Raw genomic sequence first — 22,702 nt, forward strand, 5'->3', positions numbered from 1 at the left:
CAGTGGACAGCAAGGTCCACATCTGGCTTTGCCAGAGGCTCTGAGCAGAGTAAGGGAAAGGAAAAGGCCTGCTAGGCTTCTCTGTCCGTACCCAGGACCTGAAGAACAAAAGCTAGGAAGTGGGGGGGGGGGGGGGGGGCTCTGGGAGGTCTGGAAGTCTCTGGCTCCAGGTTCTCCTGAACAAGCAAATCAACAAGACACAGACTCATGGGAGAAAGATTTGACATCTAACGGGAGAATTCACAATCACATAAACTCAGACATTATTGGCATCCATCTTTTCTCATCCTGACACTGCTCTGGGAGGTCTGGATAGCGTGACAGGGACCAAAACTGACCCAAGTCCTCCCTCATGGAGCTGCCATTCTAATGGAGGAGGGGCAGACAATAATTAGGTAGAAATGTTAGTTGCTGAGGGCCAGGGAGATGGTACAGGAGTTAGGGACTTGCCTTAGCTGGAGCGATCCCCAAGTTAGAATAAAAGTACAGTGTGTGTGGGGGGGGAGGGGTGCATTTGCCTTGCACACCTGACCCAGGCTCAATCCCCAGCATTCCATGTGGTCCTCTGAACACCAGGAATCAGGTCTGATTCCTGAGTGCAGATCCAGGAGTAAGTCCTGAGCATTGCCAGGTGTGGCCCAAATTCCTCCCCCCCCCCAAAAAGGAACTTGCCCTTGCATGCAGCCAGCCCTGGTTTGATCCCCAGCACCACATGGTCCTGAGCTCAGAGTTGGGAGTAGCATCTCTCCAGTACTGAGAGATGCCAAGTGTGACCCAAACTGCACTCCTCAAACCGTCACCCCACATGAGTACTTAGATGCTAATTCTCCTATGGGCACAGAGGGTTAGGCACCCCCCCTTGTATATGATGCTGCCCAGCTCAGTTCAAGTCCCTCGCATCACATCCTGCCTCCAGTGACTCCTGAGCACAGAACCAGGAGGAAGCCCTGAGCTCTCCTCATGTGATTCCCTACATTTAAAATAAATATAAGGGCCAGAGAGATAGTACAGCAGAGGGTAGGATGTTTGCCTTGCACGCGGTCAGCCCGGGTTCATTCCCCGGCATCCCACATGATCCCCGGAGCACTGCCGGGAGTATTTCTTGAATGTAGAATCACGTCCCCTGAACATCTCCAGGTGTGACCCCCTAAATATATATCTACTAAATACAAAATGTTAGTTACCAAGGAGTACTAAGGAGGAAGGACAAAGGCCGGCAGCCATGACAGACAGACCTAGAAGGGATTTCTCAGCACAGCGGCACGAGCTAGTTCTACAGGAAGAGGTTGGGGGTATCTGCAGGGATATTTGCAGGCAGAAGCAGAGCTCAAGGCCCTGGGGAAGAGATGCTGGCAGGATGGAAACCTGCAAAATCAGCTCGGCACAGAGGAAGGAAGGAAGGGTCGGCGGCAGGAAGGGCGCTCCAAGAGGTCACGAGCGCCGGCATGGGGAGGCCTTGCAGGACATGACAAGGACCCTGGCCTCAGCTCCTGGCAGAGCAGTGCTGTGGTCTGGGACCCCCCCTCAGAAGGGATCCTCCTATCTGCTGGGATGGCCTAGAAGTGGTTCCAACAGTCTGGGCAGAGCTGACGGTGGGGTGGAGCTGGGCTGGGGGTAGGCGGGGGCTCTGGAGGTGGCAGGAAGGGGCAGACTCAGGGCGGACTTGAAGCCGTGAGAACGTGCTTGTGGCCCAGCTGTGGGCGTGGGGGGGAGAGAACCAGGAACACCCCGAGGAATTTGGCTTGGACAACTGTGAGGTTGAACAGCATCAGTCCAGAGGGGAGGCCTTCAGGACGGGCTGGCTCAGGAGCAAGATTCCAGCTTCCCCCAGCCCCTTCTCAGGCCAGATGGCCCTCCCTGGGGTGTCCTCCCTCCACATGGCTCCCTGCAGCTGCTGATCATTTCCTGGCCCCCGTGGCCAGGACACTGCGTCCCCTCATCTGTGTCTGCCACGCTCCATCTTTATGGGGCCACCCCATTAGAATCCCGCCCCCTCGGAAGCCCGGCGCTGTTCCGTGATCACAGCGGCGCTCGGAAATAGTTGGTGGATGATGCTGGGTGAACTGAGGGGGTGCGTGACTCCCACAGATGTGAGGGGAATTGTGGCTGTGGTGACCTCAGTGCCCCCTGGTGAGAGGCAACACAGCAGAGCGTGCAGGGAGGGAGCTGGGCTTCCAGGACGGCCCACAGAGGCCAGCAGACCCTCCCTTTGAGGAAGTGGCTGGAGCCACCGTCCTGCCCCCACACTGCTCTGCCCGCCCCCCAGGACAGGACATGTGGGACCCACTCTGGAGACTTTAGTGGCTAAGCTGTCCTTGTCCCCAAGGCTCCTGGGTACACATGACACTTCTAGTGGGAAACTGAGTCCTACCCTCCCTGTCATCTGCAGAAGAGGGGTGCAGACAGGGAGTTTGCACCTCCACAGCCTCCCCCAGGAAGCCCCCCTAGACGGACGCACTTCCTTCCTCACAGCTCACTCATCACCTTCACTTTGCGGGGGTGTTGGTGTTCCAGACCTTTCCGTGGACTCTGTAGGGCCCCAGGCTCAGTCTCTCTGGCCCCAGGAAGTACTTTGAGCTCAGGCCTTGGGGCGTGTTCTTATGGACTTTGGGCCCAGAGGAGACTTGCCATTTGTCTGGCGGGGAACAGGAGCCTCGGCATGCGGGAGGCAGGAGTGGGGCCAGGATCGGGTGCTGTGGGTCTCATCAACCGTCTGGGAAAATGCAAAGGAATTCTAAAGTGGAACCTCCAAGCCCCGGCTCTCAGAGCACCTGCAGGACAGGGATGGAGCAGGGGACAGGGGGACCTCGAGGAAGGAAGTAAGGTCCCTCTGTCAGGGGAAAACAGGCCAAGTCTGAAGCCCAGTGCCTGCAGCTGGAGCCTGATTCTCAGAGCTGACAGGAGCCCTGACCGGCCCCCGAGAGGCAGGCCAGCCGCCAGGGTGTGGGCACTGTGGCCAAAGGTCCCTGAGGGCCTGCTCCAGACCAGGGTGATGAGGACAGGTGAGCCCCAGGGACCGGACAGCGTCAACGGTCCAGTTGAGGGGAGGGCTGGGCTGCTGGTTCCAATAGCCAGAGGCCACCCCACATGTCCCAACACAGACTCTAGAACCAGCTAGAACTGGGCCCAGACACAAGTCATCTCCTTCCTGTGAGCCAGACCTGCTGTGAGGGCCCTGGAAGGAGTGGGGCAGAATCACAGCATTTCTCCTTCCTCTTCTGAGGATGGGACCCAGGTGCTCCTTGTACAGTGCTCTTTGGAAAACCATAACCTCCTTACTCTCCCTGTGGAGTCTATGTCTCTGACTTTGGGACCTGGACAATGAGCTGGGGAAGGGCTCTGCACACCTCTGTCCTACCTGCCTTGATACACCCTGGCCTTCACCTGCATGCCTGCTCTTAACTGAATTCAAGTCGGATTCACCTTTCCGGCCCCTGCTGCATTACCAACTCCTCCAGGACAGCCTTTCTTGACTGACTACCCCATACTGATCTTCACCTTTCCCACCTCTCAAATGTGCATTAAGTAACAATTATTTATGTCCTGTAAGTTAACCTGTGGGCTGGAGTGATAGCACATCAGGTAGGGCGTTTGCCTTGCATGTGGCTGACCCTGTCGACCTGGTTTGATTCCTCCGCCCCTCTCGGAAAGTCCGGCAAGCTACCGAGAGTATCTCGCCCACATGGCAAAGCCTGGCAAGCTGCCCGTGACATATTTGATATGCCAAACACAGTAACAAGTCTCACAATGGAGACATTACCGGGCCCGCTCAAGTAAATCAGTGAACAGTGGGAGGAGGGTGCTACAGTTAAGTTAACCTGTAAATCCCCTGACATACTCATGTCTGTGACATCCCACTCCTATACCTAATCTGACACTCCAACCCCTAGTAAGATGGTATTTAGAGACAGAACACGGGAGACGTAGTTAGGTCACCAGTAATGGCATTAACACCCTAAAAATTCTGACACTGGAAACACACCCCCCTTCGTGTGAGGCACAGAAAAGACAGTGGTCTGCAGACCAGGACGGGACACGCTCCAGGAGCCAAATGGACTGGTGGCCTTCTTTCCTGGTCTCCCCCAGAATGGGAAAGGTCACTTTCTGGGTTTTGCTTGTTTTTCCTTTTCAGCGGGTGGTGTCAGGGCCTCAATGAGCAGTGCTTGGAGACTATTCTTGACTCTGTGCTGGGGTGGAGACGGGGAAGGGGATTCACACTCATTAGTGCTGGGGTGACCATGCAGTGCCAGCAGTCAAGCCAGCACCACTGCATCCCAGGAAAGCACCTCTAAACCCTGTGCTGTCGCTGGCTGCCTCTGTTGCCGACATCTGGTGGATGAGACTTTTGTCTCAGTCTGAAGTGACTGCGACACCACTGTCCCACTGGGAATCATCTTAGGGGCTCCATGAGGCTCACAGAACTGAATGCTCATGGATGCTGAGGGCAGAGTGCCCCCAGATCCTCAGCGCCCACTGCTGCCAGGTCCCTCTGGGACAGGCCAGAGCATCATTTCATAAAGCCCTGTGAAGAGTGGACACGCCGCGTCCCCGGGTTGAGCGTGTATCCTTGGGCGTGGACAAAGCTCGAGTCCAGCTGGCTTGTGCAGGGTCTGGAGCGATAGTACAGCAGGAGAGCACTTGCCTTATAAGCGGCCAACCCCGGTTCCATCCCCAGATCCCATATGGTCCCCAGAGCACTGCCAAGAGTGATTCCTGAATGCAGAGCCAGGAGTAATCCCTGAGTATCACTGGGTGTGGCCCAAAGGACAAAACAAACAGAAAACAAAACCGAACACCAATAAAACAAAGAAACAGGCCTTTGCAAGCACAGCCTGGGAAAATCACGTACCTCACCTCAAATTTCATCCACCACTGCCTCTGGTTTATAGCAGAACCCTCACTAAAAAGCCCTTTTGCCTGCCTGTGGGTCCAGAGGAATAGAAAACACATGAGGCCTAAACCCCGTCACCCCTGTGATGAGACACCCCCCAACACGACATTCACAGACCCGACTCAGCCAGTCCACAGCCAACTGTGACCCTGTTAGCAGCTGTGACCCTGGAGTGGGGTCTGCCAGCCGGTCAAGGCCAAGGCTTTAGTCCTCTGTCCTGTCCCCTCCACACCAGGAAAGGGCTGGCCTTGAACCGCAAGGCCGTGAACCACATAGCAGGGCAGCCTCACACCCCCATATAAGAGGATTAAGGTCCCTTAACCCCAATATCAGGTTGTCCGTGGGTCTACAAAGACTTACTGGGACATTCACTAGATTCTGAGAGTGCGTGGGGTGCCCGGGAAGTTCAAGGCGACTGTGAGAGTCAAGAGAAGGCCTCACCCAGCTGAAGGGGGCAGCTATGGAGAGTGCCCTCCTCCTGGACCCGAGAGAAGGATGGTCCCTCCTCCCGCAGCTGCCCTTCCCAGCGCGGGCACCTCTGCACTTCATTCGTGTGTCGGTTTCTAAATGAGGCATGACGCTGAGCAGGAAAGCCACGGATTCCTATCTCCATGAATTTTAATAGAATAATCACTGGCAATTTCTTGGCATGCGAGAACGACGCCGCAAATGGTAGGAACGGGAACATTCGTTGGTGGGAGGGCGGGCTGTGTGCCAGGGAGACCACCTGCCAGGGCACAGCTCGCTGCGGGTTCCTTCCGGCCCCCAGGGAAAGCTGAGTTTTGGGCAGGAAGAGGCCCTGAGCACTGGGGCCACGCCCTGGCCTTGTGTCCATCTCAGCTGTATCCATCCCTCCGTGGGCTGCAGAGGTGGTGCCTGCTCTGAGCGCCCAGCCTGCCCGGTCCCTTCAGATGCTCCCCGTCAGCCCTTCTGGGGGTGGGATGGTTTTCCAGAAAGAGGAGTGAGTGTGTCTGGGCTTGGATGACCCCCCTGCCCTTTCCCTTGCTGACTAGCCTTCCGCATGACCCCCCCTTTTTTTTTGCTTTTTGGGTACACAGACTTGGGTCCCCCACAAGCGGCGCCGTGGAGTGGATCTTCAGGAGGGCTGGAGCAATAGCACAGCGGTAAGGCATTTGCTTTGCGCGAAGCTGGCCTGGCCGAGCCGAGTTTGATTCCTCTGCCCTTCTCAGAGAGCCCGGCAAGCTACTGAGAGTATCTCGCCTGCACGGCAAAGCCTAGCAAGCTCCCCGTAATGTATTCGATATGCCAAACACAATAACAACAAGTTTCACAATGGAGACGTTACTGGGCCCTCTCCAGCAAATCAATGAACAACAGGAGGACAGTGCTAACAGCGCTAACAGTGCTTTTCGGGTCACACCTGGCAATGCAAAGGGGTTACTCCTGGCTCTGTGCTCAGAAATTACTCCTGGCGGTGCTCAGGAGACCATATGGGATGCTGGGATTCGAACCAGGGGTGGTCGCATGCAAGGCAAACGCCCTATTCTCTGTACTATGGCTCCAGCCCCTGCATGACCCTTTAATGATCTTCTGCTCCCCTGATGTTCAAGGTTCCCTATCCGGGGCCACAGGAAAGCCCGTGGGGTCCCTTCTGCCTCCTGAGGGGCGCAATGATGGCTATTTCTGTGGGTGGTTCTCAGCCTGAGTCTTCCTGGTCACTGTGCCTGCATGCTTTTGGGCCCCGCCCAGGGCATCCTTAGTGGAGGAAGGGGCAATGTCACAGTGGGGGACCCTAATCCTCTTATACGGGGCTGTGAGGCTGCCCTGTCTTGCAGTTCAAGACCTTGTGGTTCATGACCAGCCTTTTCCTGGTGTGGAGGGGACAGAACAGAAGACTAAAGCCTTGGCCGTGGCTGGCTGGCAGGGTCCCAGCCGCTAACCACAGCTCCTCATGTGTGGGAGGCAATAGCTCTTCTTCCTTCTTTCCTTCCTCCTCCCATTCCTGCCTGCCCGGCACTCAGGGCTGCACGGGGCAGCCCGGGGGAGGGATCCTGGGGAACAGGTCCTCAGGCTCCCCCCCCACCCTGTGGGCATCCCCAGATCATGGCCTGGATCCTTCCTCATCCATCACTTCATTGCCCCCCCCACCCCCGATTGCTGGCACAGTGCAACGGGATGACTTCACGGCAAGAAGTGGGAATGTCTGAACTACAACAAAAATGTCAGACCTGGGTGAGAGATATTACAGAGGTTCAAGGACTTATCCTGCATGCGGCCAGCCCTGGTTTGGTCCCTGGCACCATCTACAGTCCCCTGGGCAGGGCCAGGAGTGATCCTTGAGCACAGAACTAGGAGCAAGCCCTGAGCATTGCCGGGTGTGGCTCCCCAAACCAAAACAACAACAAAAAGCAAAAAAGGCAAATCAGCCCTTCATACCCAAGCAGACCCAAAACACCCTCAACAGTAGCCGTCTGGGCTGACTGACATTGGGGCATGATGTGCTTCTCCCCAGGGGCCCCAGTGCTCTTTCACAGAGTGGGGGGATGAGCTGGGCCCCCTCCCGCTGGGCAGCAGTCCCCATGGTTGCCTGGTCAAGCCCACAGGGCCATTGGGGACCCACTGGGCGCCTAAGGGAAGAGAGCATAGAGGACCCCTCACCCAGGAGCCCTGACGGCAACTCTATCCCTACCCGAGCAATGGAGGTTTGGCACCCGGCAAACACAGTTAAGCGGGTTTTTTGGTTTGTTTAATTGGTTTTTTTGTTTGTTTGTTTGTTTTTAGTGTTTGGGCCACACCCAGTGATGCTTAGCGGTTACTCCTGGCTCTGCACTCAGGAATCACTCCTGGCGATGCTCAGGGACCATATGGTATACCGGGCATCAAACCCTGACTGGATAGGGCGGGGGAAGGGCCCTCCCCGCTTCAGCCCTGGTTTGTCATTTGTGCATGAGGCTAAGGCAGGAATGAGTCGGCGTAGCTCTGGATGACACTCAGATGGAGGCTGAGGGGCAGGATGTAAAATAGGTGGGGGCTGGAGCCACAGGACAGTGGGGAGGGCACTCACCTTGCATGCAGCTGACTCAGGTTTGATCCCTGGCACCCCATAAGGTTCCTGAGTTTGCCAGGAGTAATTCCTGAGCACAGAGCCAGGAGTAACCCCTGAGCACTACCAAGTATGGGGGGAAAAAAGTGAAACAGGTTTTAGGAGTCCCCTCACTTGTCTGCTTTCTTCAGGTTCAGGGGAGAATAAACTCCCCAACAATAAGCCCTGGCAGCAACCACTGTTTGCCCAGTCCAGCCCACCTGAGAGCCTGGTCTGTGATGGGCCTGCACAGAGCCCCCAGCAACTGTAAGGGCAGAGAGAGGCAGCCTGCAGTCCACACCAGAGCTGGAGATCTCTCCCTTGAAAGCCCACCAGCACACCCTCTCGAGGGACAGACCCCCTCCTGTGGCCCGTCCACCCTGGGCTCTGGCCGGTGAGGGTGGTCTCCTGTGGAGCGACCCTAATTCCCCGCGGGTCTGTCAAGGCCATGCAGGGGCAAGTCTCACCCACTCCCGGCTAATGACCCGGGCAGGCGGTGATCATTAGGCCCCACCGATGCGGCTTGCACATAAGGAAGCCGTTACCCTAACAAGACTGAATGTAAAAATAGCCATCCACATAGTTTCCTGGTTACCGCACTCATCCAGGGAGCTCGGCTTTCCCTCGTCCCCTGCCACGCCAGGGATGCTGCGTGTATACTTAGCCTGGGAGGGGCCGTGCCCGTGACCCTGCAGCCGCCCGGCTCTCAGAGGTGGGGAGGGACACCCAGCTGCAGTCCAGCGGGGAACAAAGAGGGCAACCTGGGGGTGGAGGCGGAGGTGGTGCACATACCACAAAGAGGTCTGCCTTGTGCCGAGCCCTGGGGTTACCCCTGGGAGGAAGGCACTGAGGCACCGTGAGGCCAGACCAGACCTCTGGACCAGCTCAGGTCACACCCAGGAGGCGCCTTCCCTCCCTGGGGGCAAGCTGCTCCAGAGATGGGCCTGGGGCAGGAATCAAAGATCTCCTACAGGTGGGAACTTTGATCTCGTCAGAAAACCAAAAGCATCCCACTGCCCTGCTAAGGATGTAGAAGCTGACCCAAAAAGGACTTGGCCTATGGTCCACAGGTGTTTCTCATTCACTCATGCATTCACACACTCATTCATTCACACTCTTTCGCTTATTCATTCATTCATTCATTCATTCCCAGTCATTCACTCGTTCATTCATTCAATTTATTCACTCATTCATTCATTCACTTACTCATTCATGCAATCACTCAGTCCTTTAGAGACCCCACTGAGCACATGCAGGCCCACAGACAGGTGAGAGCCAGGGACAGGCATGGAAAAATAGCACAGGGTGCAAGTTTCAGGGGGCTTCTGAGTATTTCTCGATTTCTGGTTCCTGAACTCTGTTACAGTCCCTGGGACACCAGGATGCCACAGAGAGGTGACACGTGTGGGCGTGGCTGCTCACCACACTGCCAGGCCCTTAGCCAGATGGCTCTGGATGGCTTCCCTGGCTCCCAGCACCTCCCATGAGGCTTGGCCTGGAACCAAGGGCTTGTCCTGGCCCTTGGCTCTCAGCCTCCCAGCTTGGCGCCTTTTTGTCGTGGCGTCTGCAACACTCACAGCCCTAGTGTTGGCCAAGCATGGCAGCGCTGGCCACTTTCCTAGTGCACTGGACAGCCCGGCCCTGGGAGGAATGAGACACTCCAAGAATTCCCAGATGAGGTCTCCGTGTCGGGATGGGTCTATCTGACTTCTGAGTGGGCAGGGGTTCCGTGACCGTTGCCCCGTGAGGACGCCCTTCCTGGGGACACTCACCTGTGCAAAAATGCTCGTCAGGCCCGCCAAGGGGTCCAGAGCGGCCCTCAAAGGCACCGCTCCTCTGTGGCCGGGGGCCAGGCTCCTGGTCAGTCTGCGACCTGTAGGGGAGAGAAGGCCTGGTCATTCATGGCAGCGGTCAGGCTGCCCTCGAGTCTTCAAGCCTGGCCTCCCTCTGCTGTGCCCTTCAGGCCGAGTGGACTTGGCACAGCGAGGGGCTAGGAGGACAGCCCTTGAGGTGCCAATCTCCCTTTTGTGTTTCTTTAAAATAAGGACCAGCATCTCCCTAACCCCCTCCACGCTCTCCTCCCCTCCCTCTCCCCCCCTTTCCCTCTCAAACTAGTAACCTAGTTTGATGTCAACATCCATGAATTTATTTTTATTTCATCAATTTAATCTTCTCATATCACACACAGGTGGTCTCGTGCAGTACCTGTTTTTCTCCTTCTGACTTTCTTTGCTCCCAATAGGCCCTTTGAGTTCCTTCCACTTTGCTGCCAAAGGTAATATATTTCATCTCTTTTTCTGAGGGGCTCTGCACGTACTGCCGTATAAGTACCGTGCACTAATCGATCGCGCCACTGGGGCTGGTCTGGAGTGATAGCACAGCGGTAGGGCGTTTGCCTTGCGCAGTCAGCCCGGCCGAGCCGGGTTCGATTCCTCCGCCCCTCTCAGAGAGCCTGGCAAGCTACAGAGAGTATTCAATATGCCAAACACAGTAACAAGAAATCTCACAATGGAGACATTACTGGGCCCGCTTGAGCAAATCGATGAACAACAGGAGGACAGTGTTTGTTTTGTTTGTTTCTGGGGGCGCTATGTTAGGTCACATTCAGGGGTGCTCAGGAGCTATTCCTGGTTCTGTGCTCAGGAGTGACTATTGGCAGTGCCCTTCTATAACAACGCCGGGGCTCAACCCAGGATTGACTTCCTACAAAGGCAAGGCCTGACTCCCTGTACTGTCTCTCCAATATTCCATCTTTCTCTCTCTCTCTCTCTCTTTTTTTTTTTTACAGCTTAATAGTATTCCATTGTCTATGGCTCGACCAGGCAGTGAGCACTGTGTCCATTTCCATCTCTGAGCTGCTGTTGTAAATGCTGCAGCAGCATTTGATGCCTGAGGCATTTTCTCAGGCACACAGGGAGGTGAGGGGGGAGGCAGCTCCCCAGTAAATCCAGGCCGCAGGTCCTTTGTCCTGCACAGGCCATGCCATAGGCACACGCGAGGAAAACTCCAGCCCTGGCTGAGTCACCAGATCCACAGCCAGGCTTGGGGGCGGGAGGCATGTGGCCTCCTGGCGCTCACAGTCCAGGGGGCCCTGCAGCCTCCTGGGACTCACGGCTTGGGCGGTGGGGGGGGGGGGGGGCACATGGCCTCCTGGGATTCACGTTCAAGGGGCCACACAGCCTCCTGGAGCTCACAGTCCAGGCAGCCAGCAGCTAGGAGAGCAGGAGGGGCACCTCTGGGTCAGAGCAACTCCCAGAGGGAACATATCCAGGCCAGGCCACTTGTGGTGGCAGGAAGGAAGGGTGAGGCCACTGGGCAGCAGCTCCCAAGTGCACACAGACCTCAAGCGCAACCCAAGCTTACAATCCTCGCAGGAACAAAGGCTATGGGAGCCTTTATTACAGGCAATTACCCGGGGCCCTCCGAGAGGCCCGCCCACCACCCGCCACTGTCTCCAGCTAAATGGGCGCTTTGGCAACTTGGCAGGGGGAGGGGAGGATATAGGGGGGTATGGGGGGGGCTGGGCCAGTGGACCTGTGAATCTCCAGTCTCCTGATCTCTCTCTCTCTCTCTCTCTCTCTCTCTCTCTCTCTCTCTCTCTCTCCAGTTTTCATATTTTCAACCATGCAGACGGGCCCGGGACTGGCTCCCTCTGAACACGCCTCCTTTCCTCTCTTGCTTCATCAGGGGTTAGCAGGTGACCCCAATACCTGGCTAGCCTGACAGGTCAGGGCTGGGGGCTCTTGTTGCCCAGCTCCTCCTCTGAGGCAGTGCTGAACTATGCCCGCAGACCCTGAGCTGGGTGTAGGGGATAAGGTGGGTGGGGAAGCCTCCGAAGAGGGCAGGTGACCTCGTCCTGCCCAGGGCCTGGCATGTGGGTGGTGGTGTCAAGCAGGGCATGAGGGGACACAGATAAAGTGGGGTTGTATGGCTTTTTGTTTCTTAGAAAAATTAGTCTAGAGGTGGGGTTTTGTTTGTTTGTTTTGGAGCCACACCCAGTGGTGCTTAGGACTTACTCCTGGCTCTGAGCCCAGGGATCACTCCTGGATGGCTCAAGGGACCCTACGGGGTACCAGGGATCGAGTCTGGCTTGACCATGTACAAGGCAAGAGCCTTCCCCGCTATACCATCGCTTGGACCCTGAGCTGCTTTTAAAGGGTGCAACACGCCAAGAAGGTACCAGGGCTGATGCCAGGAGGGGGAACGACATTGGGTCGGGCTGTTTCCTGGAATGAGCCCTGGCATAAGCCAGGGGCTGGTATCAGAAACAGAACCGAGGCTACTGGGCATGCCCTGTGCAGCCTCTCTCTACAATGCCAGGGCAAACAGGCATGCCCTGGCTCGGGGGGGCCAGGCACTCGAACCCCACAAATACCGAGGAAGGCGGCCTTCACCTCTCAGGGCTAGCCCTGTTGTTCACTTCCCCCTGCCCAAGACAACACAGCTCCGTCCAGAGGGCAGAGACCCCAGAGCAAGTGGAATGCCAGCCCGCCCACCCCACGCAACCCTGGGGGACACAAGAGCACTCAGGGGTTGGGGAGGCATGTCCAGAGGAGCAGATGAAGGACACCCCAATGCTGGGCGGCGGGGAGAGCATCTAAAGAAGAGGACCTGGAGGGCAGAATGTGGGACAGAGCCACCATGGTAGGGACCCACCAGCCCATGAAGACAGATGCCAGTGGTGGACAGGCAGGACCTGGGTGGCGACAGCTCCGCTCTTGCCCTCAGCTCAAGCTTCTCACAGAAAGCCCAGGTGCCAGGGTGGCGGCACTGATTTCCAGGAAAACCGGAGGGCTGGGGCTTCTGGGGAGCAGATGGCACTTGCTGACGGCTGCTCGGGAGAGGGTGGTGCAGCCCCGCCCTTGGCAGAGTGGCCCGAGGCAGCAGTGCCAGCCTCGCAGGTATGCTGTTATAGCACCCGCCTGCCTGCAGCACCGAGGGTGTCCTTGCCCAAACTGTCACCCCACCTGTACCCCATACCCAGGGCTTGAGAGGAGCTGGGCCTCACACTTCTGTTTGTGTCTAAAAGACAAATCCACAAGCCTGTGGGCTGAGGAAAGGGAACTTGGTCTTGCTTAAGTTGCATCAAAACATTCCAAAGAAGTTCTGACTTACCTGGAAAATGTCAGGTTCCAAATCTGCCAGGGCTGACAGAGCCCAGGGGTTAAGTCCCTTGCCTTGCACAGGGCTGCCCTTGGTCGGGTCCCCAGCACCACACAGGGTTCCCTGAGCACTGCCAGGAGTGACCCTGAGCACAGAGCCAGGAGAAAGCCCTGACCACCACCAGATGTGGCCTAAAAATACTCCCCACCTCCTCCCCCACCACAACCAAAACCTGCCAGGGAGCTTTTAAGTGGGTTATCAAATTGTTCACGACTTGATGCATGCACACAGCCCTTAGAATGATGGGAATCAGGTGGGAAAGGTTCTGGTTCCTGGAGATCGTGTTACTCCCTGAGATCCTTCTAAGCAGGGGACCTGGCACTTCTGGGTGACATGTCAGCCTGAGAAAGAGAGGAGATGGACCCCAGGGAGAGAAGGAAGATGCCCTTGGAGAAGGGGATGTGCCTCTGGACAGGGCAGAGACTTGGAGGCACCTTCTTGCGAGGGCAATTGGCTGGTTTTCCTGCCTGGTGTGCCACCCTACCCCCACCCCGCCTGAGTGGAGCTGTCCCCCTGCCGGGAGTTCTCCTGAGCCCATCCTCTGTCCCAAAGTCTTCCCACGGCTTTATACCATGTCATGTAAATCTCATTCATGCCACGGGGCCACCCTGTCCGCTCAGGCAGGCTCCGGACTCACTTACTCAGAGTCTCCTTTCCCGCAGCAAATGGCTTCGGCTCCTTCATTCTTTTTTTTCTTTTCTTTTCTTTTTGGGCCACACCCAGCCATGCTCAGGGGTTAGTCCTGGCTCATGCACTCAGGAATTACTCCTGGCGGTTGTTGGGGGACCCTATGGGATGCCGGGGATTGAACCCGGATCGGCCACATGCAAGGCAAATGCCCTACTCACGGTGCTATCGCTCCAGCCCCGAAGCCCCTTCATTCTTAGAATCCCAACTAATCTGTCTTTCTCTGAATGTTTCATCCACCAATGTCCTTTTGAAGACGGGAAGGGTCAGCCCACAAAGCAGGACTTGCCAGTATCCAGGGCTCTACTACCATGGCAGGCAGACTCCCAAAAGCTCCTTCCCCCCCCCACCCCTCCCCAGATGCCCTGACGCCTCAGAGGCCCCCAGAGTCCAGGGATTAATCGATACACAAGCTTTTCTACACTCCCAAACTAATTGAGAGCTTCTCCTCGCCTTAGCAGAGTCAAAAGGGTGCCAGGAAATAAGGTTGGTGGGGAATCCAGGGGGCATTCAATACGCCCTGGAGCATTTCTAAATCACCTACTACGTTCTTGATGTTTTAGGGACTTTTATTTTCGGGGGAGGGGGAGAGTTTTGTTCTTTCCTTTTAAAAACTTTTTGTTTTGTGGTGGGGGGTGGGAGGCCACACTGGGTGATGCTCAGGGCTAACTCCTGGCTCTGCACTCAGGAATTTCTCCTCATGGTGCTTGGGGACCTTACGGGGTGCAGGGCCTTACTGGGCCAAATTTGGCTGTGCTGGGGCATCTATCCTGACTGTACTCTGGGGACTATATGGTGCTGGTTCAAACTTGGGCTCCTACATGCAAAGCCTAGGCTCCAACCTGCTGAGTTACCTCTCTAGCCTGAAACAGAGGTTGGGGGGGGGGGTACATCTGTGGTGGGGCCCCTGTGTTGGGATCCAGTCCCCTCTTCATGTTCCCAGTTCTGTTTCGGCACTGGGAACCCCCAGCTCTGTAGGGCTCGAGCCCCATCAAGGCAAGAACCCCACCCTCTAACTCTTGCTCCAGCCCCCAGCCCCTGACTTTTATTTTTGGTGTGAGACATACCCGGCTCTACTGAGGGCTTACTCTTAGCTCTGAACTCAGGACTCATTCCTGACAGTGCACAGGGGAGCACAGGGGGTGCAGGGGCAAACTCAGGTTGACCAGATTCAAGGTAAGTGCCCAACCTGCTGTACTATTTCTCAGGCCCCCTTCCCCCAAACTTCTAGATTCTGGGGTCCTTCCCCAGTCTCCCAGCCTTAAGCCATCTCTCTCTTCCTTGGTCCCTAGGTCCCAGCTCATGGTTCCCGCCCCCAGTCTCCCCTCCAGCCTGCCCCCAGCTCACCTGTACTGGAAGGGGGCCACGGTGGCTGTGACAGGTTGACTCTGTGGATGGGCAGAGAAGAAGCTGATGGCCCCAGGAGTGGGAGAAGGGCGCTTGCTCTGCCCTGGGCTGCAGATCAGGGAGGAGGTCCCTGAGGCTGCCCCGTCATCAGGTTCCAAAGCCCTGGGAAGCCCAGAGCTCCTGGGGATCCCATCTCTTTCCTCTCTCCCTGCGCAGCTCAGAGGCTTGCGACCTTCAGGAGTGGCTGCCACGTGATCTTCTCCCCGGAGCCACGTCCGGGATGGACTCCTGCCCCGGGTCTGGCGTGTGGGTAGCCCGTCCTGGGCCACCTTCTTCTTCCCCTGGATGCCCTGGGTGTCCCCGACTCTTCTGGACCCGGCCCGGCTGGAGAGGGTGGCTTTGGGGGCTGTTCTGGGGCTGCTCCATGGGGACCCGGAGAGGCTGTCACCAGTGTCGCCCGCGGACGGCTTGGGGGAGCCTCTTCCCCAGGAGGCCTTAGGAGAGGAGCTTCTGGAAGGCCCCGCGGGCTTGCCCAGCCTGGGGGAGGCCGCGCGCTGGGGGCTCAGGGCCAGGCCAGCCTGGCGTGGCCGCAGCTGTGGGGAGGTGCCCGGGGTGGGGATCCTGGTCTGGGAAGTGGCCCGAGGCACAGGGATGGAAGAAGCGTAGTGGGGGCGGCTGGCGGGGTTCACACTGGCCATCCCGGTGCTGGTCAGCCCGGCCGGTGGCGGGCTCTACTGTCCTGCGGAAAGAGGAGAGAGAAGCTATGAGGTGCTGTCCTTCCAGTCCTGCATGCGCGTGCTGGGGAGGACACCCCAGGACTCCTGTGCTCCCCCCAGCCTGCTGCCCTGAAATGCTGCCTGAGTCTCACAGGCGGCACGTCCAAGAGAAAGGCTCTGAGAATCGGAATGTGCAGCACAAATGGGACCTTTGGGCTTCCCTTCACTCCATTCCTGTCCCTGAATGGGTACAGACTCCACTCACAGCCTTCCCTCTCGGAGCTCCTGGCACCCTGCTTCTAGAATGTTCTAGCCGTTGGTACACCAGCTCCCCTGGGCTCTTTCTTTGCACTTACCCTTTACTTTCTCCCTAACGTGGCACCCACCAGTCCCCAGGATACCACCCAGCAGAGTATAATCATGCAGGTCCCGCTGGAGCCGATGGTGGGGCCGCAGGTGACCAACCCTTCCACAGCCCAAGCTCATAACCCGCCCCAGGCTCCTGCCTTGTGTCATTCACTACCCTCCTCATTCATGCCATCATTCCTGGTCATTCCCTGCTACCCTGAGCCCCTCATCACTACACAGTTTTCTTTTTTTTTTCTTTTTGGGTCACACCTGGTGATGCACAGGGGTTACTCCTGGCTCTGCACCCAGGAATTACTCCTGACAGTGTTCAGGGGACCATATGGGATGCTGGGAATCGAACCCAGGTCAGCCACGTGCAAGGCAAATGCCCTACCCGTTGTGCTACTGTCCAGCCCCCCTGCAGTCTTCATTTTTAGTCCATACCCTGCCCACCTTCTGGACTCAGACAACTTCCTGGTTAGACCAGGGCACATCTCTGTGCCCCACTCGACCCCCCAGCAGTCACCCTTCCTCTTCCACACCCCATCTATCCACTACCTTAGCTATTAATTACTCCTGCTCCAGCATCTTCATCCTCCCCTTCTCACCATGTTAATTAGTAAATTAATGGATCTATTAATCACTTTCATTTCAAAAGGATTTTGAAGCCATTTACAAAGACACAAGCAATCCATTCAAGATAGGTTAGTGTTAGTGTGTAGAAAATGAAAGCATAAAAGAATTTGCAAAACACTGTCTCCATAATTCTCTTGTCAGAAAGACCTTTCTAAACCTCAAAGGCAGAATCAGATAGTACAGTGGGTAGGCCTTGCACATGACTAACCCAGGTTCAATCCCCGGCACCACATATGATCCTCTGAGCACCATCAAGAGTGATCCCTGAGCACAGTGCAAGGGGTAAGTCCTGAGTACTGCTAGGTGCTGCCTGAACATCCATCCGCCCCCACCAAAAAGAATATCACAGTTAATTTATACATGGCAACCACCTTTGCCAATTTCAAAAGGTTTAATGGTCAGAGAGATAGTACAATGGATTAAGGTTCTTGCATTGAGAGCAGCAATACAGGTTCAATCTCTGGCATCACATATAGTTCCCAGATCCCCTACAGAAGTGATCTCTGAGCACAGAGCACAGTCGGGTGTGACTCAAAACCCCCTAAATAAGGGCAGAATCACATAGGAAAACACTGCTAGCTTAGGGAAGCAAAGTCTCTGAACCAAAAAGCTCTTTCAAAAGGTCTTCAAGTCATCAACAAACTACACAAATACAAAATGTATTAGAGGGGCTGGAGAGATAGCACAGCGGGTAGGGCATTTGTCTTGCATGCGGCCGACCAGGGTTCGATTCCCAGCATCCCATATGGTCCCCTGAGCACCGCCAGGAGTAACTCCTGAGTGCAGAGCCAGGAGTAACTCCTGTGCATCACCAGGTGTGACCCAAAAAGCAAAAAGAAATGTATTAGAGATAAGACGGCAACACATTTCTGCATTGGGCACTCTGCCAGGCCAGGGATGCAGAGCAAATGCTTCCCCAGCACCCAAGAAGGACCAGGATCAGAACAAGAAACAGACAAAATCACAAATGCAACTGGGCAAAACAAAACAGAGGCCAAAGGCTCCATTCCAATGCAGCAAGGCGAACTAAGCGAGATCGTTCAATGCTGTCAAATGTACTCGTGGAGAAGAATCACACTGCAGAACACACTTGCAAGCTGGCCCTCACTGCTGTGGGCCCAAACTAGACAGGCTTCCCCAGGAACATGGCTGCAGGGAAGTGTCGAGCCCCAGGAGCAAAGAAAACATTCAAGAGGACTCTTGAGGGCTAAGGGAGACCTGGGTGAAGCCGGAGGCTGAGACATGCCAGGAGCCAGCAAAGGCCTGTCCCCTCAACACGGCTGTCCGCCAGGGGCCCTGTGACCTTTCACTCTGTGGACAAAGCTGTCCATGGCAGTGCAAAATTGGTAATGACTACTGCCGGCCTCTCCCTGACCCTGCACTTGGGTCCAGTTACAAGAAGTCAATACAGACCCAGGGGCTATGATGGATTTCTACACGGGTAGCACGTGAGCATCAGGGGCAGCTGACAGGAGTCATTCCACAAGGCAGGGAAATGCTCTGACCCTCTCCTCATTTGTCTTGTAATGACTTGATCCCATTAGTGGATGAACGAAAGTCCTTTCCCTCCCCTTCCTGGGGGAGAGGAGGGCAAAGCTATCCGGCGCCCCCCCCTCCACACACACACTCAGAGTGGTCACAAAACTCCGGATCGTGTCCCAGGCCATCAAAACGCCTGCATCCTCCCCATCCCTCGAGCTGCCCTTCCAGGCTGCATTCCTCTGTCCCCCATAGGCTCCAAGGTTGTCGAAACAACAGGGAGAATCGGGGAGAACTGCTTCGCCTCCCCATACCTGCTCACAGGGAGACTCTAGAAGCAGAAGTCAGAGTCGCCATGAAGGGCCATAGAGACCAGAAGAGAAAACCATGCTTCAGCCTGGTCTCCAGCTCTGGAATTAGAATTCTTCCCACAGCACGGGACAGTGGGTTTACTTTGCCCTCATCCTGTCCAGCAAGGGGCCACAAGGGAGCTGCGACACGGCTGAGCAGGACGAGAGGCATGCGGGAAGCCTTCTCGGGAGTTCCTATGCGTCTGAGCTGTGAGACTCCAGGTCCCAGCTGGGCTGGGCCCCGACTTGCTGAGCTGAACCAGGGCAAAGGGGCTAACACAGCAGCCTGAGAGGTCATGGCTCCTCGCACCCTGAATTCAATCCCCTGCACAAGCAGAAACGCCCCCAGTGGCTCCCTCAGCCCCTGGCCCCACCAGACCTTAACATGGGAACAAAGTTATTTCAGCACCCTGGACCAGCCCCTCCGAGCATCTTGGCTTGACCTGCCTGTATCCTGGAAGCCCCTGACCCCGTTCCCTTATCACCTGGGGATGCCCCTCCAGCTCACCAACTCACCTACATCCTCCTCAACGCACCCCGTGCACCCCTGGCGCTCTGAGGACCAGCCGAGACAGCCAAGTCTGGGCAGCAGCTCTGCCCCGAGATGATGGAGCAGATGCACCAGCAGCTTTCACTCATCATCACTTTTTTAAAAGCTAGATGGGAAGAGGCTTTAGAAACATCTCCCCGAGGCAGGTCACGCCCCACCTCCAACCCCCCAGCGGGCGGCCCTGCCCTGCTCTCCCCTGCCTCAGGGTGGGAATGGCAGGCTCGGAATGGAGTATCCCTGCTCCTGGTAGGAGTCCAACAGCCTTTGGGGTGGTGGGGGACAGTTCCCCGAAGAGCGAAGGGGCTCCGCCCAAGGAAGTTTCTTAGTTTGCCTTTAGAGAACAGGTCCCCAGGAATCCACATTAGGGAAGGGTGTTCCAGGGGAAACCTGGCTTGTCCCATGACCCCAGGCAGGGCTACAGGCGCTACTGGGGGTTCCCTGCTGGGCAGGGGCACTTCCTATGGGTCTGAGACCCTCCTGGTCTACTCCCACCACTCAGCCACTCCAGTCAGCACCGGGCCTCAGAGACTGGGGTGAGGGATAGACCCAATGTGCAGGGAAGGAACTTGACAGGCACAAGGAGAAAACTGGCCGGGAACCCTCTGGAGGGGTTCCCCCCATTCCCTTCCCTTTTCCCCCCAATATGGCTCAATACAGCAGCTTTGCCTTTGGGCATTGCTGAGGCATTACCCATGTGACATGGCAGGCCACATGGATGGGTCGGGGCTAGATTCAGCCTGGTCAGAGGTCTAAGATACAGGAGGTGCCCTTGGTGAGGTGGGGGCTGGGGAGAAAGACTGGGAAACCAGAAGATGGCGTGGGGAGAGAAAACAGGCTCTTGGGGCTGGGCTTTGAGCTAGGACTCAGGACAATGGTGCCTCCGAGTTTAATGGGGAGGTATGTGCCCAGATGGCCCCTCACAGAGCCCACAGAGGAGCCCATGGACCGTGGCACCCAAACCCACACTTCACGAACCAAGGGATTTGAGAAATCCTGAGTCTCCTCCACCTGGCCGCCTTGCTCGCCGCTGCCCAGTCCTACAAGGCTGAGGAGTGTCTGGTCTTCTGAAGGTCACAGGAAGTGCCCCCCCATGTGTTCTGGGGCAGACAGGAGTGCCCCAGAGAAGCAGGACAATCTATCACTCAGACAGGCTCTGGCTGTGTCAAAGAGCTCAGCTCTCCACACTCACCCTTTGCAACTGGGGAGTCTCAAGAGCAGAGGCTGGAGGTGGGGCTGGGGACCCATTTCTTTCTGTTATGTAAGTGCATGTGCATGCGTGTATACATGCACATACCCATTGGCAGATCCTGCCAGATTCCCTACTCTTTACTGAGCAATCTTTGCCTTCCTCCTTTCGGTTCATTGCCCCACCCCCATCCTCTCAGCGAGGCTCAGGGGTTATTCCTGGCTTTGCACTCCTGACAGTGCTGGGGGGATCTTATGAGATGCCGGGGACTGAACCCAGGTCAGTCGAGTGCAAGGCAAGTGCCCTACCTACTGTACTATCTCTCCAGCCCCCTTGGTTCATCCTTTAAAAAAAATAACTTTTTTTAATCTGGGGTGGCTGCACTGGCTGCGTTCAGCAGAACTTATTGCTCATCCTGTGCTCAAGGAAAACTCCTGGCAATGCTTGGGGGACTGTATGCAGTGTCAGGAACCAAACGCGTCGGCCATATGTGAGACAAGCACCTCACTTGCTATACTATCTCTCCAGCCCAGGCCTCCATTCAAAGTGCGCAGTTCTAAAATTTCCCTTAACCCAGTGAACAGATTCAAGAAACGAGTCTTGACTGTCCTCTTGTCCCATCAGATCCTTGTTCTCAGTTCCGTTAGGGCGGGAGTGGGGACCTCCAGTCCACAGCCATATAAGGTGGTGAAACCCTCTGGTCTGGCCCCTGTGCATGATATGGCAAACACAGATGCTTCTCTTCAGGAGAGGGTCACAGCAAAGGGCAGAGCCAAGATGCCCCTGGCCCACCACCTACATTGTAAGACCCACAACAGATCCCCTCTATCTCCAAATGACCCCGGCGGGAACAGGTTCCCACTGCACAGGAGTAGGGAAGCCCCTTGTGCTTATGAAAGGAGCCACAGCAGGGTCCCTAGGTACCACACCCACAAACCCTCCCTGGGCTGGTGCTGTGCCAGGTGTGCCAGGGGCTTTGCCAGGTGGGACAGACGCTGTCAGGGCTAGGATGCAGGTTCTGCTCTCCAGAAGGTAAAGATGTGATGGGGCAGGGAGCATACAGGCACTCAGCACAGCCCGTGTGCCGCCGTGAGTCAGGGAAGGCAGGGCAGGGCTTGGCGGGGAGGGGAGGGTGGGACAATGTGTCTACAAGGCAGGATCTGGGGAAGCTTCCATGAAGAGATGATAGTGCAGAGCCGGGTTGGGGTCTGGAGAGAAGAAAGTGCAGCCAGAAAGCCCGGGTCCAAAGCTCCATTCTGCCCTTTGCTGTGACCTGGAGCAAACTGCAGAACCCTCAAGCATCTATGTCTATAAAATGGGCCGGATACTAGGAAGTGCTTCAAGGTCACTGTTGAGAGGCCAACAAGTATTGTGATCATAACTGCAACCACAAAAAAAACCTTTTCAAGTCCCCCAACTTCAGCCTTCTGAGCTGCCTCATTCCCCTGACCTCTCCAACAGGACAAATGGGGACCAGAGCACATGCCGGGTTCAGGCCAGAACCCTGGGCATCGGCAAGAAAAGCAGTATCTGTGTGAGATGAGGACACATAAAGAAAGCAGACAGCTGGGAAAATGTGTCATGAACAAATAAAGGAGTATGAGTCAGGAAGACGTGGATTCAAATCCCAGCTTCGTCATCGCTTGTTCTGTTGTTTCAGATCTTTCCCTCCCTCCCTCTCTCTCTCTCTCTCTCTCTCTCATTTTTTGGCCACACCTGGCAGTGCTCAGGGCTTACTTCTAATTCTGTGCTCAAGGGTCACTCCTGGTGAGGCTTAGGGGACCATATAGGTGATGGGATTGAACCCAGGTCAGCTGAGTGCAAGGCAAGCACTGTAGCACTGTACCCCGCTGTACTGTCTCTGTCTCTCTGGCCTCTGTCTACCTTCCTGAGCCCAGAGTCCTCATATGCATTAAACAGTCCAAGAGTTCTGTAAAAATTAGATGAGAGAACAAAGATAAGAGACAGCACTGGGCTTGGCATAAGAAAGAGCAGCAATGAAGGTGAACAACTGCCCCTCTTTCCAGAGCGAAAGAGTTAAATACATTTTTTGAGCCACACCAGGTGGTGCTCAGGGGCTATTCCTGCTTCAATGCCTGGGAAGCATTTGGTGCTGGGGATTGAGCTGGATTATGTTAACTTGCTCCTGAAACCATCTCTCTAACCACACAGGATAGTCGGGTGGCTGGTAGGTGAGTAGACAGGCTGGTGACTTCTGCAACCAGGCAGCTCCGTTCCTACCTGTCTCCCTCCCCTTCCACTCCAGCCAACACCCCACTGTCTGCTCTCAGCCTTCGTCCCGTGCT

At 56.1% G+C, this 22,702-nt stretch overlaps 1 protein-coding gene across 1 annotated transcript in view; it reads right to left on the reverse strand.

The window, feature by feature from the left end:
• Positions 1 to 1,273: 1,273 nt before the first annotated feature.
• LOC130019913 (uncharacterized protein ENSP00000471857-like) overlaps positions 1,274 to 22,702 on the reverse strand; it is an 81,991-nt gene continuing 60,562 nt past the window's right edge. The window contains exons 2-4 of the mRNA XM_056110525.1: positions 15,132 to 15,870; positions 9,707 to 9,807; positions 1,274 to 1,296 (exon numbers count right to left, since the gene is read on the reverse strand). Coding sequence (XP_055966500.1) covers positions 1,274 to 1,296; positions 9,707 to 9,807; positions 15,132 to 15,829 — 822 coding nt within the window. The 5' untranslated portion in view covers positions 15,830 to 15,870. The remainder of the gene's footprint in view (positions 1,297 to 9,706; positions 9,808 to 15,131; positions 15,871 to 22,702) is intronic.

This window comes from Sorex fumeus, unplaced genomic scaffold (genome assembly GCF_029834395.1).
Source record: "Sorex fumeus unplaced genomic scaffold, SorFum_2.1 ptg000010l, whole genome shotgun sequence".
NCBI lineage: Eukaryota > Metazoa > Chordata > Mammalia > Eulipotyphla > Soricidae > Sorex > Sorex fumeus.